The sequence below is a fragment of the Endocarpon pusillum genome, assembly GCF_000464535.1.
Source record: "Endocarpon pusillum Z07020 unplaced genomic scaffold scaffold112, whole genome shotgun sequence".
NCBI classification, from domain to species: Eukaryota; Fungi; Ascomycota; class Eurotiomycetes; order Verrucariales; family Verrucariaceae; genus Endocarpon; species Endocarpon pusillum.
The window spans coordinates 49013-69951 of record NW_006913631.1 but is presented as its reverse complement, the minus strand read 5'-3'; the positions used below and the strand labels follow the sequence as shown (position 1 = coordinate 69951).

Genomic DNA, 20939 nt, shown 5'->3' with positions numbered 1-20939 from the left:
TAACAGGGCAGGTAACACGCGAGTTAGATATCGACCAAGTTTCCAACACCACACTCTTGTCAGGTATAACTTGGGGTTTGTACTTCGATATCATCGCCAAATCACCAAAAGCAACATGGCTGCCAGCATAGCTGCCAGCGGAGAACAGAATCAAGCAATCGGCAGTGTGCTTCGGGCGTCGATTATGAATCAGACCAAAGTCGTCTCAAGTGATCATGGTATGAAGCAGGCCTCGGGCAACGACAAGCATGCAAAGATCCCTCGTCCTCCCAATGCTTTCATCCTCTATCGTCAAGCACATCACCCAATCATCAAGGCTGAGAATCCTGGCTTTCACAACAACGACATCTGTAAGTCTAGTCTAAACGAGAAACTCTGTATCGAGCTAACAAAGTGGAAGCCAAAGTCCTCGGCAAGCAGTGGAAAGAAGAGTCTCCAGCGGTTCGCCAAATGTTCAAGGCCAAAGCTCTGGAGCGCAAGGCTGAGCACTCTAAGATGTACCCTGACTACCAGTACGCCCCACGAAAGCCCGGCCAGAAGAAGCGTCGTGCGGCCCGCAAAGGCATGGAAGCTGGTGACGGGAAAGAGCAATATGATTCCCTTTGCTTCATTGACCAGGAAGGGGATTTCTACATGGATTCGGAGTCTGGCTCGGCTGTTGGTGATGACGATATGGATGTCATCGGAACTCACGTTGATGATCATGTCCGTCGCTTCCACATTGATGGCGACAACAACATCGGAATCATTCTGCCCGCTGCGTCCAACGTAAACTTGGCCAAGATGGTTGAGGCCCATAACAAGCGTGCTCAACAGGATTCCGAAAGCTGCGACTATGACCCAGCCAAAGACAGCCAGGCTGCGCAATCAATCCCGCCGCACGTACAAAACGATACTGACTTCTTTGAGGCTCTCATCGACTGGGATGGGATTGCTGAAGATTTCAAGATCATCCAAGAAGCAAGTGGTGAAGACCTTGCAGGCCTTCGTGAAGTCGAGTCTGGCAACCCGTACTTGTCTCTCTCTGATGAGGACCAGCGCGCACTCTTCGAGGCCGAGTTGGAGAGAACTCTCAAATTCTTCGATTGATTTGTCCCTGTGGTGTTCTCGAGGCGAATGATTCATTTTGCACCTCTTCGTCAGGCCCTACGTCTTCCTCCCGATGCACTCATCATCGACTCACAGGAACGACAGACTAGCCATCGCTGGAACTGATGCTTACTTTGCTTCGAGAATCTTTTGACATCACGGTATCAAAGTACGAGCTGGATCATCACGAGGTTTTGGACTGCTGTTGGAATAGTGTTTCTTTGTACGTTTTCTCACACTCTCACCTTGTTTCGCATCACTGACATGCGCAGCATCTTCGACCATTGCCCTGCACCTTGTTCTTCACCTCGAACATATGCAGCATCAGCTCTTGGCTGATCAACCCGGCTAAATTGGGAGCTGAAATCCGCCTTCTCTGAGAACTGGTTCCAATTCTGTTCAGGCGTGGAAGCCAAGAGGAAGAAGGACAAAGAGATGCACGGATGGGACAATCAAAACCCCGAAGGCATCCCTACCATTCGTGTACTCTAGCACTCCACAATTCCTCTGCAGTTATTGCTGCCCACGCTTGAGAATCTTCAACCCCCATCCAACCCCCGACAGCATGGTAGTTTAGCAGATAGAAAATCCCAAAAAAGCCCTCGGGCACCCAAAAAAAAACGTCTTGCATTGTACTATGGGCTTGATTGTGAGGATGCTACTTACCTACCTACATAGCTGGGTATGCTGCCTCATACCGCCACCAGGAGATAATGCCTCCAGAAGACAATGCAAGCGAGCAAGGACAGACCTTCGGACCTCCTTCTTAAGTTGTTGTTATAAGCTTTGATGTGACACCGAGCTATGCAGCTAGCTAACCGACCCCGCCTCCATCCCCATCCCCATCCTCCGCCCATTCCCTACCCTAACTAGCTAGCTCCCACAGAAGCAAGAAAAAGCGCAAGCAAGCCCACGGGGTGGTAAGGGAGTGGCCATTCCCAGCACCGTCACCACCACTAAAATCCATAAAGAAATACCACAAGCAAAAGCAATCACAACAACGACTACAATAAATTGTGTAATCATGCGCATTAGGACACAGGGCACAGGGCACAGGGCAGAGACCCAGTTCCACCCACAATGAATAGATTCAGAATCATTGCGTCACGCCTTCCTCCGTGGCCCCGGGAAATTTGTGTTCGGCGCCTATGGGTGCCTGGAGGCGCAAATTTTGGGGGCCAAGTGACTTCATAGGTCAATGTGTAGGGGAGGGGCGGGAAACACAATCATTGACCTTGGACTAAGGTAGGAATTTTGTGTGTTGTGTGTATGTGTGTGTTTGGGTGGGGTTAGGGCATAGGGTATGTATGGGACTGAGGTCTAGCGCTGTGATTTGGCTTCCTCACGTGATTATGGTCTGTTGGTTCCTGCTCTTGTCGTGGGCTGGGTTTGGGAGGGTGGGGATTTGGGGAGGGAGGTAGGGAGTGAGCAAGTAAGCGGTGGTGCGTCTTCTAGGTCAGCATGTTGAGACTTGATGGGTTTGTGAAGGGATGAGGGCAGGGGGTGGTGTGTGTGAACGGATCCTGATATGGACATCGAGGGTAGGAAGGAACGGGTAGGGGAGACGAGGAGATGTAATGGCCCTTCAAGCAGAGCTGGAGTAGTGGTCATGAAGTGGAAATGAGTTCTGACTGAGTGGAGAATATGTGGCACTGACTGCTCATGGTATCGAAGCTGCTTGCGCCAAGCCAGCTGTCCTGGTTTCTGACAGGCGAGGTTGAGATTCTAGGCCGCCCGCTGATATTCACCTCTAACATATCGGATGGTATGCCGTGGCCGCAGTCAATGAGCTCCGTTCTTGTCAAGCTTTCCCTTCCCTCGTGCTCTCTTGCATATTGTCCTTCAGCTTATCCATATTTCTAGGCAACCTTCTTCTCTTCAACCCGTCTAGCTTCGTCCTCGTTCATCCTCCCTTCCCTCCTTCTTCCTATCTCTCCTCGAATCACGATCTTTGAGGACATCTGGATTGGCTATGGCGAGAGGAAGAATCGACAAATAGAACACGATGCTGTTGCCAAAGTCTTTCAAGGGTTGAAAGTTGACCGGGCGAGGAGGCATAGCGAATTCTCAGCAGCAGGCAAAAGGTTACTGGATACTTCAGCACGGTCAGATGTAACGGCAAAGGAGAGCATACTATGATATTGTAGATCAAAGCTTCATCTAAGTCCATGCCGAGGCCACTGGAGAGAGCTGTACATAGTTGGATTTCGAGGTTCGTATTTGAAGGATGCGGCACAGGCATGTACCTGGAATGGAAGGCACGCACTCAGCTGATAGTGGTACAGAGACCTTTTCAGGACCCAGAAAGCTGTAGGTGAAAGCTGATCACAGTCTCATGATTGGAAACCATTCCTCGTCAGCCACCACCATTCCAGTCACTTGCCCAGATGAAGGTGCTGCACCTCCACTGCGTTCCTTTCTCCTTATTTCCGCTGGGTCCCAGTGGTCTGGCGCACATCCAGAAAGATCTGCCACAGTTCACACCAGTCTTCTTTGTTAGCATGGTCTTGCAGGGTTCCTCATGCTCGCATTTGGGTGCGGCAGGCTTGATGAAGAGCTTGCCCCAGGACTCTTTTGATACGATCGGATCGACGAAGCTGTTACTATTGGACTGCTGGCTTCTGGTCGGAGATGGTGTAGCTAGATCGTCTGCCGCTGCTGTAACAGCGATATCTACTTCTGAAATTTCTTGGGTCTCTGCTGCTAGAACCGTTATCTTTTCCTCGTCTGTGCCATAGAGTCCATCAGATTGCGAGGATGGTTTAGATGTAGACTTTGGCTGAAAGAAGCCTTTCAAGCTCTTCTGGCCTTTCTTGATTTCGGCCGTGGTAGATGGTTGTGACCCAGATTTTGCTCGCTTTGCTACGGGCTGTGTGGTCTCCTTCTGGCTTCTTTTTGTTGACGCGCTGTTCTTCGGGACTGGAGCAGCGATCGGTACGGACGGCGCCACGACCGAGGATTGTGAGTCTTCGTCCTGCTTAACTGCGGGCTCGGGGCTAGGCATAATCGTAGGAGTCCGGTCTACGCTACCGACAAATGTGCCATTGGAGCTTTCAGCAGTCGGCAAAGATGGCTTCCTCGAGAACATATCTCTTATGTTCCGACGGCGATCAAACTCGGTGATCAGCTTGCCTGACATTGGCAGCAAGTTCTTTGTAGTCCATTGGTGTGCTCTGACCCCGTCCTGAAACATGCCTGGAGGGTTCAACAAATCGCGCATGAACACCTCCTTGCCTTCCATGATGACCTGGTCCTTCAAGACGGCGTACACAGGACAGTGATCAGACCCCTGCCAGAGCATTAGCAAAACGTAGCTGCAAGGATGATCATTTGTACCAAAAGGCCTTCCTGGATATTAGAGTCGCTGAACCAGTCCCTCATGTCCAGGCTACAAATAACATAGTCAATTCTTGAGCCATAGTTCCCAGGTCGAGCATTGACTTTCGTCTCCCAGCATGTAAACATGCCCTTCCGCCCTTCATGAAAGCTGCGCGTCACATCCCACATCACGGGCCTCTCCCGGCCTTCATCTCTTGCTCCAATCACCTTACCACCTAGAAGCATCTGATTGAACATCCTTCTTGCAGGTGTGGACACATATTCTTCTCCAGTCATGCCATGCTTCCGCATTGACTCTTCCGCGGCTGCTGTATCGAGCTCTTCCCTTGAGATGTTCAGATCCCCAGTCCAGATCACCCTCTTTCCCACTGCAACGAGATTACGGATCCTAGCATCTACCATATCCAAGAAACCGATTCGAAATGCATCGCGGGTGTCATCGCGGTTCGCGGGACAGTAAGTTCCAATTAGGACGAAGGCAGGGAACTCGAGTATCACACATCGGCCTTCAGAGTCTAGTGTTGTCGCATCAACCTCGGATTGTCGTAGTTGTTCACCAGTTGGATAGCCACCAATCTGTTCTTCTTCTGGCAGATCTCGAAAGCTTGTTGAAGAATTTGGTGGCGTAAGGACCCCGGTGATCCCTTCCTCAGCTTTGATGGGGGCGCAGACAGAGTTCCGCGTATAGATCACGACGCCAGAATATCCTCAACAAGTCAGTCAGTAATGGACTGCTTAGGACTGCAATGAGCAGTACCTTTCTTGTGCTTCGGCAGACTGAAGTAGCAGTCCCACCCTGGGACAAGAACCATGTCATCTCGAAGGTCTTTCCTTTGGATCTTGGTCTCTTGAAAGCACACTATGTCGGCCTCAAGGACATCGAACATTGCCTAGGTTGAAAGTCAATTGCCTGCAGGAGAGGAGATGACCTTTTGTGCTGACCTCGAATGTCCTTTTGTTTCGCCATGGTTCATAGCCAAATGGGTTGCTGAGCACCGAAGCCTTCAGAATTATGGCTGAGCCTACTCAAGGGTGTCTTACCGTATTCCATTGACTGTCAAGTCACGATCAGCCCGCTTCTCTTAAAGTAGTACTGAGGTACGTACCATTCCATGTGGTGATTCGAACGCCCATTGTGGCTTCAGAATTTCCTTCGCTTCATACTTAGAAATCGAGTTGAAGACGGTAAAGACAGACGGCAACCAGTGGACTATCCTTCAGTAACCTTCACCATTTCCCCTTCACCCTCGTCGTGAGTCCAATGTTATCGCCAAATCTTGACGAAGCAGGGTGAGTGATCTCATCGCAACAACGTTTCTCCGAATGCTTCGCCAAGCCCCAAGCTCCTCTGTCCGCAACCAGCGAACTGAACGTCAACTCAACCTATCTCAAACCACACCATCTCAGCGTTCCACGAACTGCGCTCTATCGAGAGCCCAACCACACTGACCATGAACACCCAACGCCTCGGCCTGCATCTCGCGCGCCAACCCCGCTCACCCGCCCTCCGATCAACCATCCAACGCCGATTCGCAAGCGACCAGATCGAGCTGAAGGGAGCAGCAGATAATGCATTCAACCGAGAACGAGCGGCGGCAAAGGCCCATGCTGCTGCTACCAGTGGTCTGTATCCCCGCCTAGCAATCCACCAAATATACTCCTACTGAACCACATTCCTCCGCAGATCTCTGGCGCAAACTCTCCATCTAGTACATACCCCCCCCCCCACAAAACCTCCACAGCCACACTAAATCAGAATGCAGCGTCACAACGCCGTGCCTGATCCTCGCTGGTATCAACGCCTGGAATCTCTGGGACGAGCACTGGGAGCACTGGGAGCATCTGCCGCCGCTGGAGGAGAGGATCGAGTATCCGTATCAGAATGTGCGGACGAAGAATTTTCCCTGGGGCGATGGCGATAAGACCTTGTTGTATGTGTTTCCCCCTGATCTGGGGTGCTGGGTTGGGTTGCTGACGCTTCGACAGCTGGAATGATAAGGTGAATTATCATAAAAAGGACAAGGTTACGTGAGCGAGCTTCTGGATGGAAAAGCGAGGGGGAAGACTCGATATCACGAAGTGAGAGTACTGCAAGACTCTGCTGGAGCAGGATGAGGGTGGTTGTACATATTGTTTTTCTGCATTGCTACCAGTCCATCATTGTTGTTCGTCTCTAGCACAGAAAGTCTTTCTTCGAGCTGACGACTGAGAATTACCAGGGCTGGCGCATGAACGCACATCCAGTTTCTATCGCAACATATTCCCCCCCGCCCATAAACCTGTGCTCCTGCCATTAATCCACATCCACACCCCAAAGCCCAACCCTCATCCCCTCATCTTTTCATACTCCCTCTTCAAGTCCAGGTACCGACTCGCCATATCATTAGCCAACCCATAGTCGCCACAAAGATGCATAACCGTCGCCTTCTTGGCCAGCATCTCCCCTTGGCCCCTCGCATCCTCAATCCTTCTAAACTCCTCAAACGCACAATCTAGATACTCCACCGCCTTATTCAACCCCTCCTTCCTCCTCGCCGACTTCGCTTCCCCAGCCAAACCCATATGCGCGTCCACCAGCGCCGAGTACGTCCTGGCTGCGAGATGGCCGTCCTCGCACTCGAGGACCTGCGGCACGACGGCTTCGAGGAGCTGGATCGCGGCGGAGAAGTCGTGCAGGTGGAGGAGGATGTTCGAGAGGATGACGGCTGATTCCCAGAGGCAGGGGAGGATGCGGGCTCGGTGCGCCATGCTGGCGGCGCGGACGGTGATGGAGAAGCCTTGATGTGGATGGCCGCAAAGCGCTAGGAGACGGGCTTTGATGTTGAGCAGTTTGATCTGCGCGATGATGTCGGTGTTTTCTTCGTGGGAGGATTTGGCGAGGGTTTCGACGAGGTCAAGGGCCTTGTCGTAGGATTTTTGGCGCGTATGGAAATCGATCTCGAGCAGGGAGAAGGCGAAGGAGAGTTCGATGTCAGGGGCGCCTTGACTGCGGAGTTGGGTCAGGAGGTGAGATGACGTGGTGAGGTCGTCGTGGTGGAGGGAGCGGCGGAGTTGGAGCATGCCGGCAGAGAAGGTCCAGTATTGTCGATATTTGAGGACACGGAGAATGGATTCGTCGACGTTGTCTAGCATTTCCCTGGCTTGGTTGTAACGCCCTTTCTGTACGAGGAGGTTGGCCATCCTGCATGTAGATTTTAGGACATCCTCTGCGGGAGCTTCGTCGGCATAGCAATCTAAGAAGATGTCACCGCCAGACCAGGCAAGGTGTGCCAGTCCTGTTCGACCATACACAGAGCTTCGCATGAGCAGCGTCGGACCCTGCACACTGGTCACTCCTTTGATAACATTCAGATGTGCTGACTTGGCAATTGTTTCAAAGGCAGTGGCGATGCTTTCCCCCTATTGATGTTAGCTGTTAAAACAAGCTTCCACAAACTGCACCACTCACGTTCTGCAATCCTAGCTTGGCCTCGCTGAGCAGTGTCGTGCTGAGCAGATTCCACATTTCTGCATCTTTCGCCCTGGTCTTCAAGAAGGCTAGCGCCTCATTCTCGCTGCCGAGCATGCCGCTTTCCTTTATCTCCTTCATCTCTGCCGGAAACGCTTTGCCAAAATGATACAGCCAACTCATGCAGAAATTGAGACAAGTCACGTCCTTGTTTTCCCTTGCAATTGAAATCGCTTCTTGCATGGCGGGTATGGCCTCGCTGTGGCATCCGAAGTCTGCTTGCAAGATAGCCAAGTTGAGCAGTGCATATTGGTAGAAGGTGCGGTCGCGGCTTTGCATTGTGTAATCAAAATACCGATGCAAGTTGTCGAATGCAGAAGCATAGTCCCCGGCTCTCCAGCAGTCGAGGAATTTCAAGTAGTGTCCCAGACTCGGCAGAGGAGTTCCTGCGACCGACATCTGCCGGAGTTTTGATCTCATGTCGTCTGGTAATCGGCCTCCAAATCCTGTGGAGCGAAGTCAGGATAGACATGGTTAATAGCTGATAGATCCCTACTTTGCAGTTCCGAAACATGAAACTCCATCAGTCTTTCCACATCATGTGTGCTCAAGAACTCTTCCTCTACATTTCCCTCATCTTCAGGATTGCCGTACATGATCTGTGCAATTGGATGCGAGCTGTCGAGCTGTAAGTCAGAGAGGTTGACATCAAGGCTACTCCGACCGTAATGCGGATTCTTCTTCTCAAAAGCCTGCTTTGTGGGCCTTCTGTAAAGCATAAAACTCTGCCAAAGTGCAGCAGCATCCGAGAAATGTAGTCGTGTATACTCCAGATGTGCTCGTCTGATGAAGGCCCCAAGGGGAGATGTACGGGATATTCGTCCAAATGGCTCCGGCGGAAGACCCTCATCTCTTTCTCTCTGCACTTGCTCTCGAGACTTGCTGATTACGGTCAGAGCATTAGAGATGAGCTGCTCCAAAGCATGAGAGCAATCGATCGACCACAGCTTTTTCAAAAAGAGATCCCAGACTGTTCGGCCTGGTATTGCTGAGGGGATGGAGGACAAGGCCGACTCAAAATTATCCAACTTGATGACATAGCTTGTATCGGATGAAGGCGCATGAGATGATCTCGGAGCATCAGGGAGAATATGCGAGACAAGGAAAGAGAGGACTGGAACAGTTTCGGGGGTCGGTACAACGCCCTCGGCGTAGATGAGTGCTAGAGAAAGCAAGGCTACTTTGGAAGGCGTGAGATATCGACTCATGATCACCGGTCAGATGTATCACCATCTGTGGAAGATCAGTCATATCCATACAGGTAGGCACTTGTTTGACCTATTGAGCTCAGGCACGGTCATTCGATCTGCAAGGAAGAAAATCTTCGCTAGTACTGTATTATATTGCAAAACTCCAGACCAGCAGAAATAGTGGTCCATCCAAGTATACCCCTAATCCACTGGCAGCCTGAAGTAAATTTGCCAAGAATGGCGCCTTGAATAATTATAGATGTTATGATGTTTAGGACCGGCTTCTCGCAACAGGGACACATATTATGATATTTTGAACATCTCTGCTATAGTAAGTAAAAAACCGCTTCCTGCCCACCACCACCAGCAGATCTAACTTATCCCTTCCTATTTCCTCACCTCCCCGAGTCCCCTTTCCGCTTCGCCCTTCTTACGATTGCAGCCAGCTTTACGTTGAAGTCGCTCTTCTAAAGCACTACAAGCTGTCAAAGGTGCGTAATTCCTCCTCGTCACGCGCAACATGTTTCACGGTCCAATGCCAGAGATCCTCCTGTTTTTCCACAACGTGGCTCTCAACACTAGAATTGATTTTCTTTGTACCTTCAAAGTAAGCTCCACTCACACCTGCTACGTCCTCACCAACTGCAAGTCGCGCTAACGCAATCCCTGACTCCTCAGGTGAATGTATATTAGGATGGACGAAGCGACGAAGCAGAGGAATCATGCGTGGCATGACGTTATTCCATATCCAGCGCAAGACTGCTGAAGCTTCTCGCACCAAATCGGTCCCAGGCATCAAACCAGGATCGAAAGCGTTGACGGTGTACCTTTCTTCACCCCTAGCAGCTGCTGCTATGAGACGCTTGTCTAGGGCGTATGTCCACATAACATTGCACAGCTTGCTGGTTGCATATCGCTGTCTGCCACTGTTCTTTGCAGACTGAGGGGAGGGATGAGCCAGCTCCTCGGCGGTAGTGTATTCTGCATCGGGTAGCCCACTTTTCTGAGCTGGGTCATGTGTTCCACTGGCTGTGATGACAATGCGGGCCTTTTCGGCAAGATGCGGGCGAAGGAGATGGAAGAGTAGGGCGTGCCCCACGTGGTTAATTGCGAATGTGGACTCCACACCGTCTTTAGTGTAAGTGACGCCATTGGGGAACTGTAGTCCGGCGTTAAGGACGAGGGCTTGAATTTTTGGGTACTTCCCCTCTGCGTATTCTGCTGCGAAGGCGCGAACGTTGTCGAGGTTGGAGAGGTCTAGGGGAAGGTACTGGACGTTGGTTTGGCCGAGAGCTTTATTGATCGAGGCGGCGGCTGAGTTCGTGTCAGAGCGGGATGCAATCAGAATCCGAGCTTCCGGGCATTGTCGAGCCAGTTCAAGTGCACACTGGTAGCCTAAACCTGAGGTGCCACCTGTTATAAGAATTGAGCGTCCCAGGTCGGACATAGCTAAGAACGCTGTGGTGAAACGGCGCTGGCTTGAGTGAGTTCGAGTCCTCTTTGATGCTCCAGGACAGCAAGATGACCAGAAAATAGTCAAGTGAAGATAATGCAGAGGATTTCACAATGTGGACTACAGCCAGCGTATATATACTGCCTCAAAAGAGTCCATTCTTCTTACGAATAATTCTGGCTTGTCCTAAGAGCAACTAGCAGGCTGGAAAGAAATGGAGTTTGGGAATAGCAAGATTAAAGCCGGTAAGACAGCGAAACGTCCTGAGGTCGTGTGGCTTCACTTGAATACCTGAGCGGCATCGTCGGACCACGCGCTCAGTCAGAAGGACGAAGGACTAGACATGAGTTCCATAGTAAACAGAACCGAAAGCACGGAGTAAGCCCGGACGGTTGGACCGCAGCTCGGCTTTAAAAGTGGACGACATACCATTGGTCAATCTTGATCTCCAGCTGACAGACTAGCGTTGGGACAGGATGGAGAAAGTATCGAACTGCTCTGTAGAGTGCGTAGAAAGCAAGTAGTAGCATCTATTGAGGAGCTGAACGCGTTCGGAGCGGTATATTCAGAGCGGTATATTCAGCAACGGTATATTCGGCGTTTAGGTCTTGGCGTGGCTCCGTAGTACTTACTAAGTAGTAATCTATATATAGCGTTCCTGAGTTTTCCTAACACTTTAATAATCTAACTCTTATTGTAAATTTCAGCTTGCTGTTGCTTCTTAAGTAGGTATTGAGATAGATATCCTTAGTATTATTATTCTTGCTAGAGCTATGTCGCTATAGACTACTTATCCTGATTGCCCAGAGCACTCAAGAGGCGTAGGAAGTGCGACATGGACTTCGTTCATAACCTGCATATGCAACCTTATCTTGGATGAGAGTCTGCCTTGAATACTTCCAAAGGCAACATGCATCGCTTGCTAGGGTGGCCGGACTGTGTAACAGTGACAATCTCATCCCCCTTTTTGGATACTCCTTTTCCTCACAATTTGGCGCCTTGGCATGTTCTGAGGATCTCATTGGGTAGTGGGTCAGAATTCTGGTACCAAATGTAGGCTCCCCTCACTAAGAGAGCGGCTATAGACTAGGATTCCTGAGCCACAGAGTGAGATCTAATATTATCTGCGTGCAGAGGAAGGGCCGTTTGATTATGGAGGCGAGCGAGGTGTGGTAAGTAGTTTCTTACTTGGGCACGATGTTTAGTAAGGGAATTGGTCGGAGCGCATGGGCGAGGCGGCAGGAGTGAATAACCGGTAAGCTATCACTTGGAGTAGGGAATAGTGGTGTGAGGTTTGAGGGTGGGGTTCAAGAAAGGACGCAGGTTCTGGAGAGCAGATATTGCATGCTAGAGGACTGAAGATGGGGATTGGAAATGGCGTTGCAAAGAGAAGCCAAACATGTGTATAGAAGGTCTTGCAGGGATATTCTACGATTTGTGGCCGTGTATACATGAAACTTGGAGCGATAATCCACTTGCCGAAAGTGATCAACCCATGCATCATCGAAAAGGCGAGTATCCCTTAGGGTCTCCAGGTCTCCCTCTATCTCCTGTACCCACCTTTCCGAAATGCTCCGGAAATCTCTCTCTCAGGCTAGGCTTATGCTCCGGCAATTTGGCCTTCTCCTCGGCCCTGGCGGCGAGCTTCTCCTCTGTGACTTCGCTCAACCTTGCGCTTCCTTGATCACCTTCCTCATGATCCATCCTACCATCAATCTGGCCCCTCTCATTCAGATTGGTAGCCCAAATCGCACCGATAGCAAGCTCAAATGGTCCCGGTTGCCGATCAATCAGCCCGATGCCAAAGCTCTTGACTTTCTGCCGTAGCATTTCGGATTGAGGTTCTGTGACGACGCCGTGATTGGTGCGGACAAATTCGTGGAATTTAATCAGCACAGTCTCCCATTGTCCAGGGTCTGAAGGGCTTGTGGCGCCTTTGTGTTCGCGGGTGTAGAGCCGATGCTGATGGATGTCTGTCTCCACAATGGAGTCGGTTTGAATATTCACGAAGTACCGACGCCCATCGGATTTCACTCGTAGGGCGAGGTACGTGTAGGGATCTATATCCCAGAAGAGTTTTCCGAAGGCGCTTCGGCCTCGGTCCTCATTACGGAAGGCTGCATAGCCTGTCCTTTGAACATCTGGACGATTTTGGGGAAGTTGGGTGGAAATGTTGCCGTGGAACAGGGCATGGGTAGGGATCTCCTCAGAGGTTTGAGGATCAGTGGAGGGAGGGATTTGGGAGAGCTGGGCGGCAGAGAAGCCTCCGACAGATTGGTCAGACATCGTCTTCATCCATGTTATTGTTTCAGGGTCATTGAAGTTGAGGAGCGGACGAGGAGCTGTGGGAATAGAAAGAGCTTCGAATTTGAGGGCTGGAAGAAAGGATCGGGTTAGCTGTTGAGCGAGTGACTGATTTTGGAGGCATAGCTGGCTGCAGATGAAAACTCAATGTTCAAAGCAACGCTTTACAGAGTCTTGCAAAGAGTGTCTTGCTCATAAGAGATGAGCGGCTGATAAGCTGAGGACTGCACGATACAGGTCTCTCCGAAGGAGAGATCTCATTCTAAGAAGTGTGGAATACCTGTCTGAGCACCTCTGCTGAACTCATCCATTGTCTTTCTCCAGAATCCGGGTGCATATCGCCGCAGCGTTGGAAACACCATGATTGTGACTCTGCTGGGTCATGCAAGTGAATGACGTCCTATGCCGATGAAGGGATTTTGAAGCCGATGAAGAGCGTCCGGCACCGATGAAGGAATCTGCCAATTGCAGGGCGTCTGCCGGTTGAATTACATCGCCTCGGGAAGATGCTAGGAGTGTATTCCCAACGCCGCCAATGTTGGGTGCGGGAGGTGTTCCGATGCCTGCCGCCGATTAACAGTTTTCAAGAGCACTTCTTGATATCTCTTATTGTGGATAGGACTCTTCAGTGGTAGATGGCGTGATGTCTTCGACTGTGAAGTTGTAGAATAGTTTCGTCATTGAGCAGCCATGCACAGGTACATAAGACCGCCTGGTGGCCTACCTAGCGCAGAATTTACTCCAGGCGCCAAAATATTTTGTCGGTCACACTGGTGTCAAAGTACCGCATCAATATTCTGTCTCTACCACAACTGAATGCCCCAACACCAAGATGTTGATTCATCTTGATGGCAAGGCAGTGAGCAGCAGGCTGCTCTGACACTCATTTATTTTTCCTTCATCATCTTTACTGCCTCAGAGCACATCCTCATCTTGCTGGGCAAGACGGCTCACTTCCGTTTTGGTGTCAACTTGGCCTCTGGCCTCCACCATGCAGTAGCAGCAACATAGTGACAGCGATATCTTCTAACGCCCGTCAGACTCTTCTTGATGCCTGTATATAGCTCTCTTGAAGTCTGCAACACTTTATCTTCAGCTTGGGTGGGAATACAGCTCGCTGGCGCCAGCAATCCGAGGCCACCCTCACGGCTTCACACCAGCTCTTGCATCTTCTCATACAACTCAGACTATCATCATTGCTGACTTCTCATACCATGCACATCCCCCTATAGCTGTCTTACTTCAAGACAATGCCGCCGCAGCTTGTGGCAGCTCTCACCAAGCAAGAAGATCGGTAGCATGGTGGCCGCGCCCACATCGGGTAATCCTCGGTTCAGGGGCAACAGTGAAGAAGCACTTCGCTGCATCCATCCTTTCTTTCTCCTTTCCGGGCTGGGAAAGAGCTGGCCAGCAGTAGTGGCTACATCCATGAAGATCGGTTCGCCTGGGGACGGTATCCGTTTTTGACATGCAACACTCAAACGCCTTCATGACTTTGTTCTCAGCCATCCACTTCAAAGCTTTGCTTGCTTTCATTGTCATCAACACTGCTTGAAAGTGCTGAGGATGCACGATGACTGGATGTCCCTTAACATCGACTTCCTTGAGGCTATGTTTCTGTTCAAACAACATCCGAAGAACATTTCACGATGAGCTTCGATACAGCACTTCATCATGCCAGGGCCTTACATCAAGACGTCTCGAACAGCATCTTCGCTCTTGTCTTGAGATTGATGCTGCCTCTCAAAGGAGCAATTCAACATGGAGCTACTTGATCCTCAAGCTGGAGTCGTCCCACACGGTATAGGAGCCAGTCATCCAATAATTGCAGGCTGCACATTCTTCATCAAAGCCAGATGATAGCTCTCAGGACCATGGGTGCAGTCATTCATCTAGCAGCAATATTCTCGTCGCTGTCTGTCCATGAGATTATCGACAACCTTGCCACATGTTGTTGTATCATTCGAAAATGTTGTTTATTGGCAGCGACGATGGGTTGGAGCTGCAGTCACTCATCATACATCCTGGATCAAGTGTTCCTTCAATATTCACGGGACTGGGTATGTCGTCCATGGTATGTCAGCATTAGCAACTCAATCCACCTACCAATGCTTCCAGCTACCAAGGGCATTCGTTGTTAGCGTCGATGATAGGAACTCAGAGCTGTAAGTGATTGGACCTTGCTTGGTTCCTGGTGGCCGGACCACCAAACCTTGCCTTTCTGGTCGAAAGACCTGGGTCAATCAGCCAAAGCCTGGGATTCCCCTTGATGCCTACTGAGGGTGAACGCTCCAACAAATGTCTCGCATACCAAAGACATCTGAAACTCCATTGTTGGGATGTACTCTCTCGTCTTATTCTTCAGACACCATGATGTCAGAAGGCGATGGCTCGAAAACGGCCTGAAAGGGCAGGCTGTGAATTGTGTCTGCTGTCTTGGCCATGATCGAAGTACACCTGGGCATCTACAATGGCACAACCCTTCCAGCATCTGTCATGAGCAGGCAAAAGCGCACAATGTCCTTGTCACAACATACCACCGTTTGTGGCGTTCGGGTATCATCACATCGACCAGAGTGCAAAGTTTGTGCCGCAACCATGTAGAATAGAGACTGCAGCCCTCATCTTGATGTCGAAGTCATTGCTGCTGGCCCAAGGAGAAGCATGATACTTGTTCCTGATCGTAAATGTGGAACCAAGAAGCAGCACGGGAACATGATATTAGGCCTTGTCCTCGAAGTCCACTGTGTTGTTGATCCAGTGATGGTCGCTGCGCTCGTCTTCCATTGGCAAGCTCGCTGTCGCCAAAGGAGGCAAAGTGATCACTGTATCTGCTGCCACCTATCATCAGCTGGCTTCGGCTGTGGTGGTACAATTCCCGCGTCAAGAACTTGCCTGGTAACGAGGCCTGTGCTGCAGATTGCCAGAGACTGGTGCATCTCACCTTTAAAAGGCAGCACGTCTCAAGCTGAAAAGAATCACCATGAAATTTGGCGCTGTTGTCTGAGATGCTCACTGAGCCGGGTCAAGCTATCCTCAGCACCACCACTGCACGTCTGCTCAAGATGCTTTGGCTAAGACCTGGCCGTGCATGGTTCAAGGTGGATGACTGCATCCTCACAAAAGCTGGATTGAGATGTACTCGTGATCAAGAATTCAAAAACTTGCCGGCTTTCCACAGTCAGTCTGAGATGACTTCAAATGCGGTTAGTGCCCATGAGGCTACTTGAAGACTGAATGCTGTCTTGATGACGACGTCATTTGTCATTCCAACAGCTGTGAAGACAAAAACCATATTTCTAGCAAAGCAAGCAAGGTTTCCACTTTGCTAAGAATGCAAGGCACTCTATGCAATAGAAAGTGGGTGACAGTTTTGCGCTTCCCAAGTGTGGTAGCGGGGCAACATGGAGATCTTGACTCGCTGAAATGCAACGCAGCTCAGCTTACTGAATGCCAATTTGGATTCTAGCTGCACAGAATTTCAGCAATTCGGAGTCTCAGATCTCGGCAGTCCGCACTACTGTGGCACTATTGCCTTGCATCTGGCATCGAGTCTGCCACTTGGCCTAACAATCATCTAAGAGCCGGGCACGCTCTACGGAGGCTACAGTGCAAGTGGTGACTGTGGAATAGACCTAAACATCATCTTGCCTCAGGACCATGTAGAATCTCAGGGACGACTTGTTGGAGAGCTTCAAGTGCAAGCTACTTTGTCTACTCCGGACGCTAGAGAATGTCTGCTTTTATCACCATAAGCATCGACATACTCTATGCACTGTCTTGTTCTGCTACAGCCGCCTGCGACTTGGGCAACCTAGCCTTCTCAAGCTCAGAAATGTTTCTGTGTGGCAGCAAAAACAATCTCCATCAGTCCAAGCCAGCTTGGCCTTGGCCAGTCAAGATAGGCATGACATACATGCAGCAAAGAAGAATCGGTAGCCGCAACTTGTTCCTCACCACTGGTATGCACGACTTCGGCCTCGATGTGTTGACGATGCCCTACCTGAATTTGAGTTTTGTCCATCTCGAAACTCGGCCCAGTCCGATCGCCGCTGAAAGAAGCATCTGTAGTCACCGTGCCTTTATGAATTGAAGGATCGGGAAGCCACGTCGCCATGCAGTCCTGGCCAGTCCATACCAGCCCACCAGTCCTACCTTGCGATCTCATCTTGCGGCTGTCAATCGACTACAGCAGGGCCTGTGTGGGGGCTATGTTTATTGCATCATTGCTGTAGTGCCTGAGCCGTTGTCCACCAAGCCTTCACACTGTTGTGGATGCTGCACGATGATGTTGTGCGCCGACTATATACGGAGACCGGTGCAATACCAGGCCTGATCGTGATGCTTGAGGCAGGCCAGGTCCTCGGCCATCCTTCCTTCGCAATCATTTTCGATCAAGCATCACCGGTATTATATAGAGATGCCTCTATGCGCCGCCCTTCTGAGTGCGCTGATTATGTGCCCTCTTGGGTATGGAGAATGTTTAGGTCCTCCAGTGTATTCGTTGCGATGGAACTGGGAAACGATACCGCCGTCTTTATCTGGACTGTATATCGGGAAGAGACTACTCTGCCGTTAGCATGTGGTTCTGGTCGATGACTGGAGTTCACAGAGGCGTGAGTAATGGCCGGTGTTACCAGTGCGTCTCAATGTCGAAGAAGGTACTCCGCCGTTCGAATGTGGCCCTGGTCGATGACTGGGGTACACAGAGGCGTGAGTAATGAATGGCAGGCGTTGCCATTCCGTCTTCATCGGGAGTTGATATCTCGCCGATTGCATGTGGCCCTGGTCGATGACTGGGGTGCACAGAGGTGAGAGCGGTGGCAGGTGTTGCCATTGCTATGCGGTGTTGGTCGCCCCGTTTGTATCGTGGGCCGGCTATTGTGACCGACTTCACTGTTTTTAGTGAAGTTGACCACCCGTCTCTTTTCTCCGTCTTCAACTCCGCTCCATCATTCTTATTTCATTTCTCATAACAATATGGCTGAGAGCCCATCGATACCCGGTGCGGCGCCAAATGCGCCAAAGATGAAGCCAGTTGTTCCCGTGCTTACCGTTGCGGCGGTAAGCCGCCTCTCGACAACTCCCCTGCGTCCCTCTCCTTTGCGAGAGATGTCTCGCTCGGCACCAACGAGTGTCATCGAAACGATGACACAATCAGACGAGGGCGAAGAGCCCAAAGCGGCCAGCGATGCTGGTATTCGAAGTAAATACCCTGTCTTCTCGTTTTTAGTCTAGGCTGCACTTGGCCACCTGGGCAGCTGTTCAGCCACTTACTTGGACCTGTGCATCAGCATCTGCTCTAGGATATCCTTGAGTATATGCTCAATGGGCGTATGCTTGGAGTCACTAGGGCATTTGCTGACTGTACTTGTCCAAGCATTTGGCTGGGCATCTGCCTGGGTGGTCATTTGCTTGGCACCTCAGCTGCAGCTCAGTTCTTTTGAGTTCAACTTCATTTTGCTCTCTGTCATCATACTGATGACTTTATTGCCAGACTCACCAACCCTTTCTACAAAGAGCAATCTGGAGCAAGCCTCGACAGACTCTCCAGCTACACAAGGACCACTCATAATCAACGGGATGGTGGTGCCAACCGGCCCTCGTGCTGAGCGAGTCGGCACCAGTGCTGATCCGTTTGTAACGCCAACTCGAGGCATCGAGATTGGTTCTCCTTCTCGCCCCCGTGATTCAGTTACTGTAGCTAGCAGTGAGTTGCAAGCCCAAATAACACCTACACCAAGTGGCTTTACTCCGAGACCGGACCGCCTAGCAGAAGTCATCTCGGCAGACAATGCTCAAGCAATCTACCCGCCACAGGCCTGCGTCTTTGTTGCGAAGTATGTTCAGCTATCCTCGCTGGGACTTCACTAACAGCCTCGAGTTTGTCAAATCAATGCACAGACGAGCAGATCCAGAAATCTTGCGAAAGCAAGTTTGGTGCCTGGGGGCCATGCCACGCTAAAGTTCACCGAGACAAGAACAGAATGCCATATGCATTTGTTCAATTTCATGTACGCCACTACTTGGGTATAGGTTCGAGGTGGGGTGTCCAAACTCGTCGCTTCACTTTTCATCTCGATTTGCCTTCTCAACCGGCACGAGTTTGGATACCCCACCTTGAATGTGTGAGATTAAACTGAGATTTTTCAGGAAATCGAAGATGCCCGCGTGGCAATCCGTGAATCGAAAGGAATGATCATTGACGGCAGGCCAGTTCGTGCAGAGCACGCCAACGCTGATCGTGAGTACCACCTCTGACCCTTGGGTCTGACTGCCTTTCTGACCAGTCACAAGGGGCTGTCCTACTCACTCGCCACACCGGAGGACCCATCACTGATGAGGAGGCTCGTAGCCTACTCGAAAAATATGGTGCCATCGCAGAGACTTGTCCAATCTCAGTAGCCGATCAGAAGGTTACCAATTTGCCTGAGGGTAGATGGGTCAAGTTCGCCTTCTTTCAGGATTGCCAAGATGCGAGATTTGTATGTTTGCAGACATTCTTGTCTCAATGCCTTGCACTGACCACAATAAGGCATTCAAGCACGACGAGTACTACCAACTGGTCATGCATCGTCCTGAAGCTCGCGCACCTGCCAATGCTGCTAATCGCAGCTCTCCAGCAAGTTTCCGGCCATCTGGTCGGTTTCACAATCGTTCGGTATATGGCCGTCGCTGGGTTCCAGATGCACAAGCCGTATTTGTTGGTGATTTACCTTTTGACGTTGTCGAGGATGAAATTCGCGAAGCGCTCTCGACCTATGGTCGCATCCAGTGCGTAGATATTCTCCGCAAGGATGTTGAAAATGGTAAGCACTGTATCCTGACAAGCACCATCACAGCTAACCTTGTGTTCAGGTACCGACATGAAGATTTTTGCCTTCGTCGGGTTTGATAACACTCAATCAGTTGAAGACGCGCTATGTGCCGATGTAAGTGGACCTTGATAGATCTTTTCATTCCGAAAGCTCTGACCATCTTCCTACAGACCTACCTCCGTGGGTACCGCATCCGGGTCGAACGCAAAGAGTACACGATGCGTCGTAACATGCGTATGGGTATTGGACCGCACTCTCCTCGCTACTTGGATCCCATTCTTGTCCACCTTTACAACCAAGGACTCCAAATGGGACTTCCCCAAGATCAAGCGGTGCGCATCTTGCATCTCAACCGACGTCCTCGGGTCGCCAGTGGCTACGCGAATCCAATGTATGGCTCTCCTGCCCCCGGTGATGCTTCCTATGACTCCTCCTTGGCCCCATACGGCTCTTCACCATATCATCCCCAACCTGGCAACACCGAGTATCAGCAATTCACAGGACCGCAACAAGGCAACGTTCAGTATCAACAGCTGGCAACTCCACAGCCTGAAAACGTCGAACATCAGGAATCTGCGGCACCACAGGCGCCAGAACAGTACGGTCAATTTGGCAGCACCAACCCAATGTCCACTGCTACCTCACAGATGATGACTGAGAATAACCCCTACCACGCTGACCCAAAACAACCATCTCAGGCCATGGCTCAGTATGGAACTATGCCGATTGAGCCAATCTTTGGGACAGGATACTCTTACAACTATCCAAACCAGCCACACACACCTATGATTCCTATTCCTGAGGCGGCCCCAACCGAGCACCGTTTCTCTCATGAGGTATATGGTCCTAATACCTATGCTAATGAGGCTTACGGCCCCGGGGATTATGCTGGTCAGCCCAGTCATGGTCACAGTCATGGTTACCACTAAGGTACGTTACGCTCCCTTCCATCCTTCAGCTTTGTGCTAAGTGAATCAGGTCTTCATAGCCCAACTCACTACACTCGAATGGACCAGATTCGACTTCCGCTGTCACCAAACAAGTCTTGAGCAAGATCTCTTGACTTTTCATCACGTGCATCATCACTACCACATTTGCTTCCCAATCCACTACAACTATGACCATCGAGTTTGATCGTCTTCAGAGCTTCGAAGACACTGATCACGAGCTACAAGAGATCCCAGTCGGACATGATCCTTGATATGGGCAGTGCGCTACAAAGAAAAAGGCTGGACGGT

The 20939-nt window shown here is 50.7% G+C and overlaps 7 protein-coding genes across 7 annotated transcripts; 3 read left to right on the top strand and 4 right to left on the bottom strand.

Moving 5' to 3' along the window:
* Window positions 1–115: 115 nt before the first annotated feature.
* EPUS_08057 (uncharacterized protein) lies at window positions 116–1089 on the top strand (the record flags this gene model as incomplete). The annotated part of the gene is made up of 2 exons (XM_007789479.1): window positions 116–350; window positions 401–1089. The coding sequence occupies 2 exons, from the start codon at window positions 116–118 to the stop codon at window positions 1087–1089; spliced, it is 924 nt and encodes a 307-aa protein (XP_007787669.1).
* A 2356-nt stretch (window positions 1090–3445) lies between these two features.
* Window positions 3446–5562, bottom strand: EPUS_08056 (uncharacterized protein; the record flags this gene model as incomplete). Its single annotated transcript, XM_007789478.1, has 6 exons — window positions 3446–4378; window positions 4426–5135; window positions 5186–5318; window positions 5371–5416; window positions 5470–5482; window positions 5535–5562. The coding sequence occupies 6 exons, from the start codon at window positions 5560–5562 to the stop codon at window positions 3446–3448; spliced, it is 1863 nt and encodes a 620-aa protein (XP_007787668.1).
* A 317-nt stretch (window positions 5563–5879) lies between these two features.
* On the top strand, window positions 5880–6460 carry EPUS_08055 (uncharacterized protein; the record flags this gene model as incomplete). Its single annotated transcript, XM_007789477.1, has 4 exons — window positions 5880–6051; window positions 6113–6137; window positions 6192–6359; window positions 6415–6460. 4 exons carry the CDS (start codon window positions 5880–5882, stop codon window positions 6458–6460), a joined length of 411 nt encoding a protein of 136 aa, XP_007787667.1.
* A 293-nt stretch (window positions 6461–6753) lies between these two features.
* EPUS_08054 (uncharacterized protein) lies at window positions 6754–9144 on the bottom strand (the record flags this gene model as incomplete). The annotated part of the gene is made up of 3 exons (XM_007789476.1): window positions 6754–7827; window positions 7877–8382; window positions 8433–9144. The coding sequence occupies 3 exons, from the start codon at window positions 9142–9144 to the stop codon at window positions 6754–6756; spliced, it is 2292 nt and encodes a 763-aa protein (XP_007787666.1).
* Window positions 9145–9601: 457 nt separating this feature from the next.
* EPUS_08053 (uncharacterized protein) lies at window positions 9602–10573 on the bottom strand (the record flags this gene model as incomplete). Its single annotated transcript, XM_007789475.1, has 1 exon — window positions 9602–10573. One exon carries the CDS (start codon window positions 10571–10573, stop codon window positions 9602–9604), a length of 972 nt encoding a protein of 323 aa, XP_007787665.1.
* Window positions 10574–12079: 1506 nt separating this feature from the next.
* Window positions 12080–12865, bottom strand: EPUS_08052 (uncharacterized protein; the record flags this gene model as incomplete). The annotated part of the gene is made up of 1 exon (XM_007789474.1): window positions 12080–12865. One exon carries the CDS (start codon window positions 12863–12865, stop codon window positions 12080–12082), a length of 786 nt encoding a protein of 261 aa, XP_007787664.1.
* A 4998-nt stretch (window positions 12866–17863) lies between these two features.
* EPUS_08051 (uncharacterized protein) lies at window positions 17864–20630 on the top strand (the record flags this gene model as incomplete). The annotated part of the gene is made up of 8 exons (XM_007789473.1): window positions 17864–18089; window positions 18381–18723; window positions 18768–18897; window positions 19037–19127; window positions 19181–19368; window positions 19419–19692; window positions 19742–19815; window positions 19872–20630. 8 exons carry the CDS (start codon window positions 17864–17866, stop codon window positions 20628–20630), a joined length of 2085 nt encoding a protein of 694 aa, XP_007787663.1.
* Between the last annotated feature and the right edge of the window lie 309 nt (window positions 20631–20939).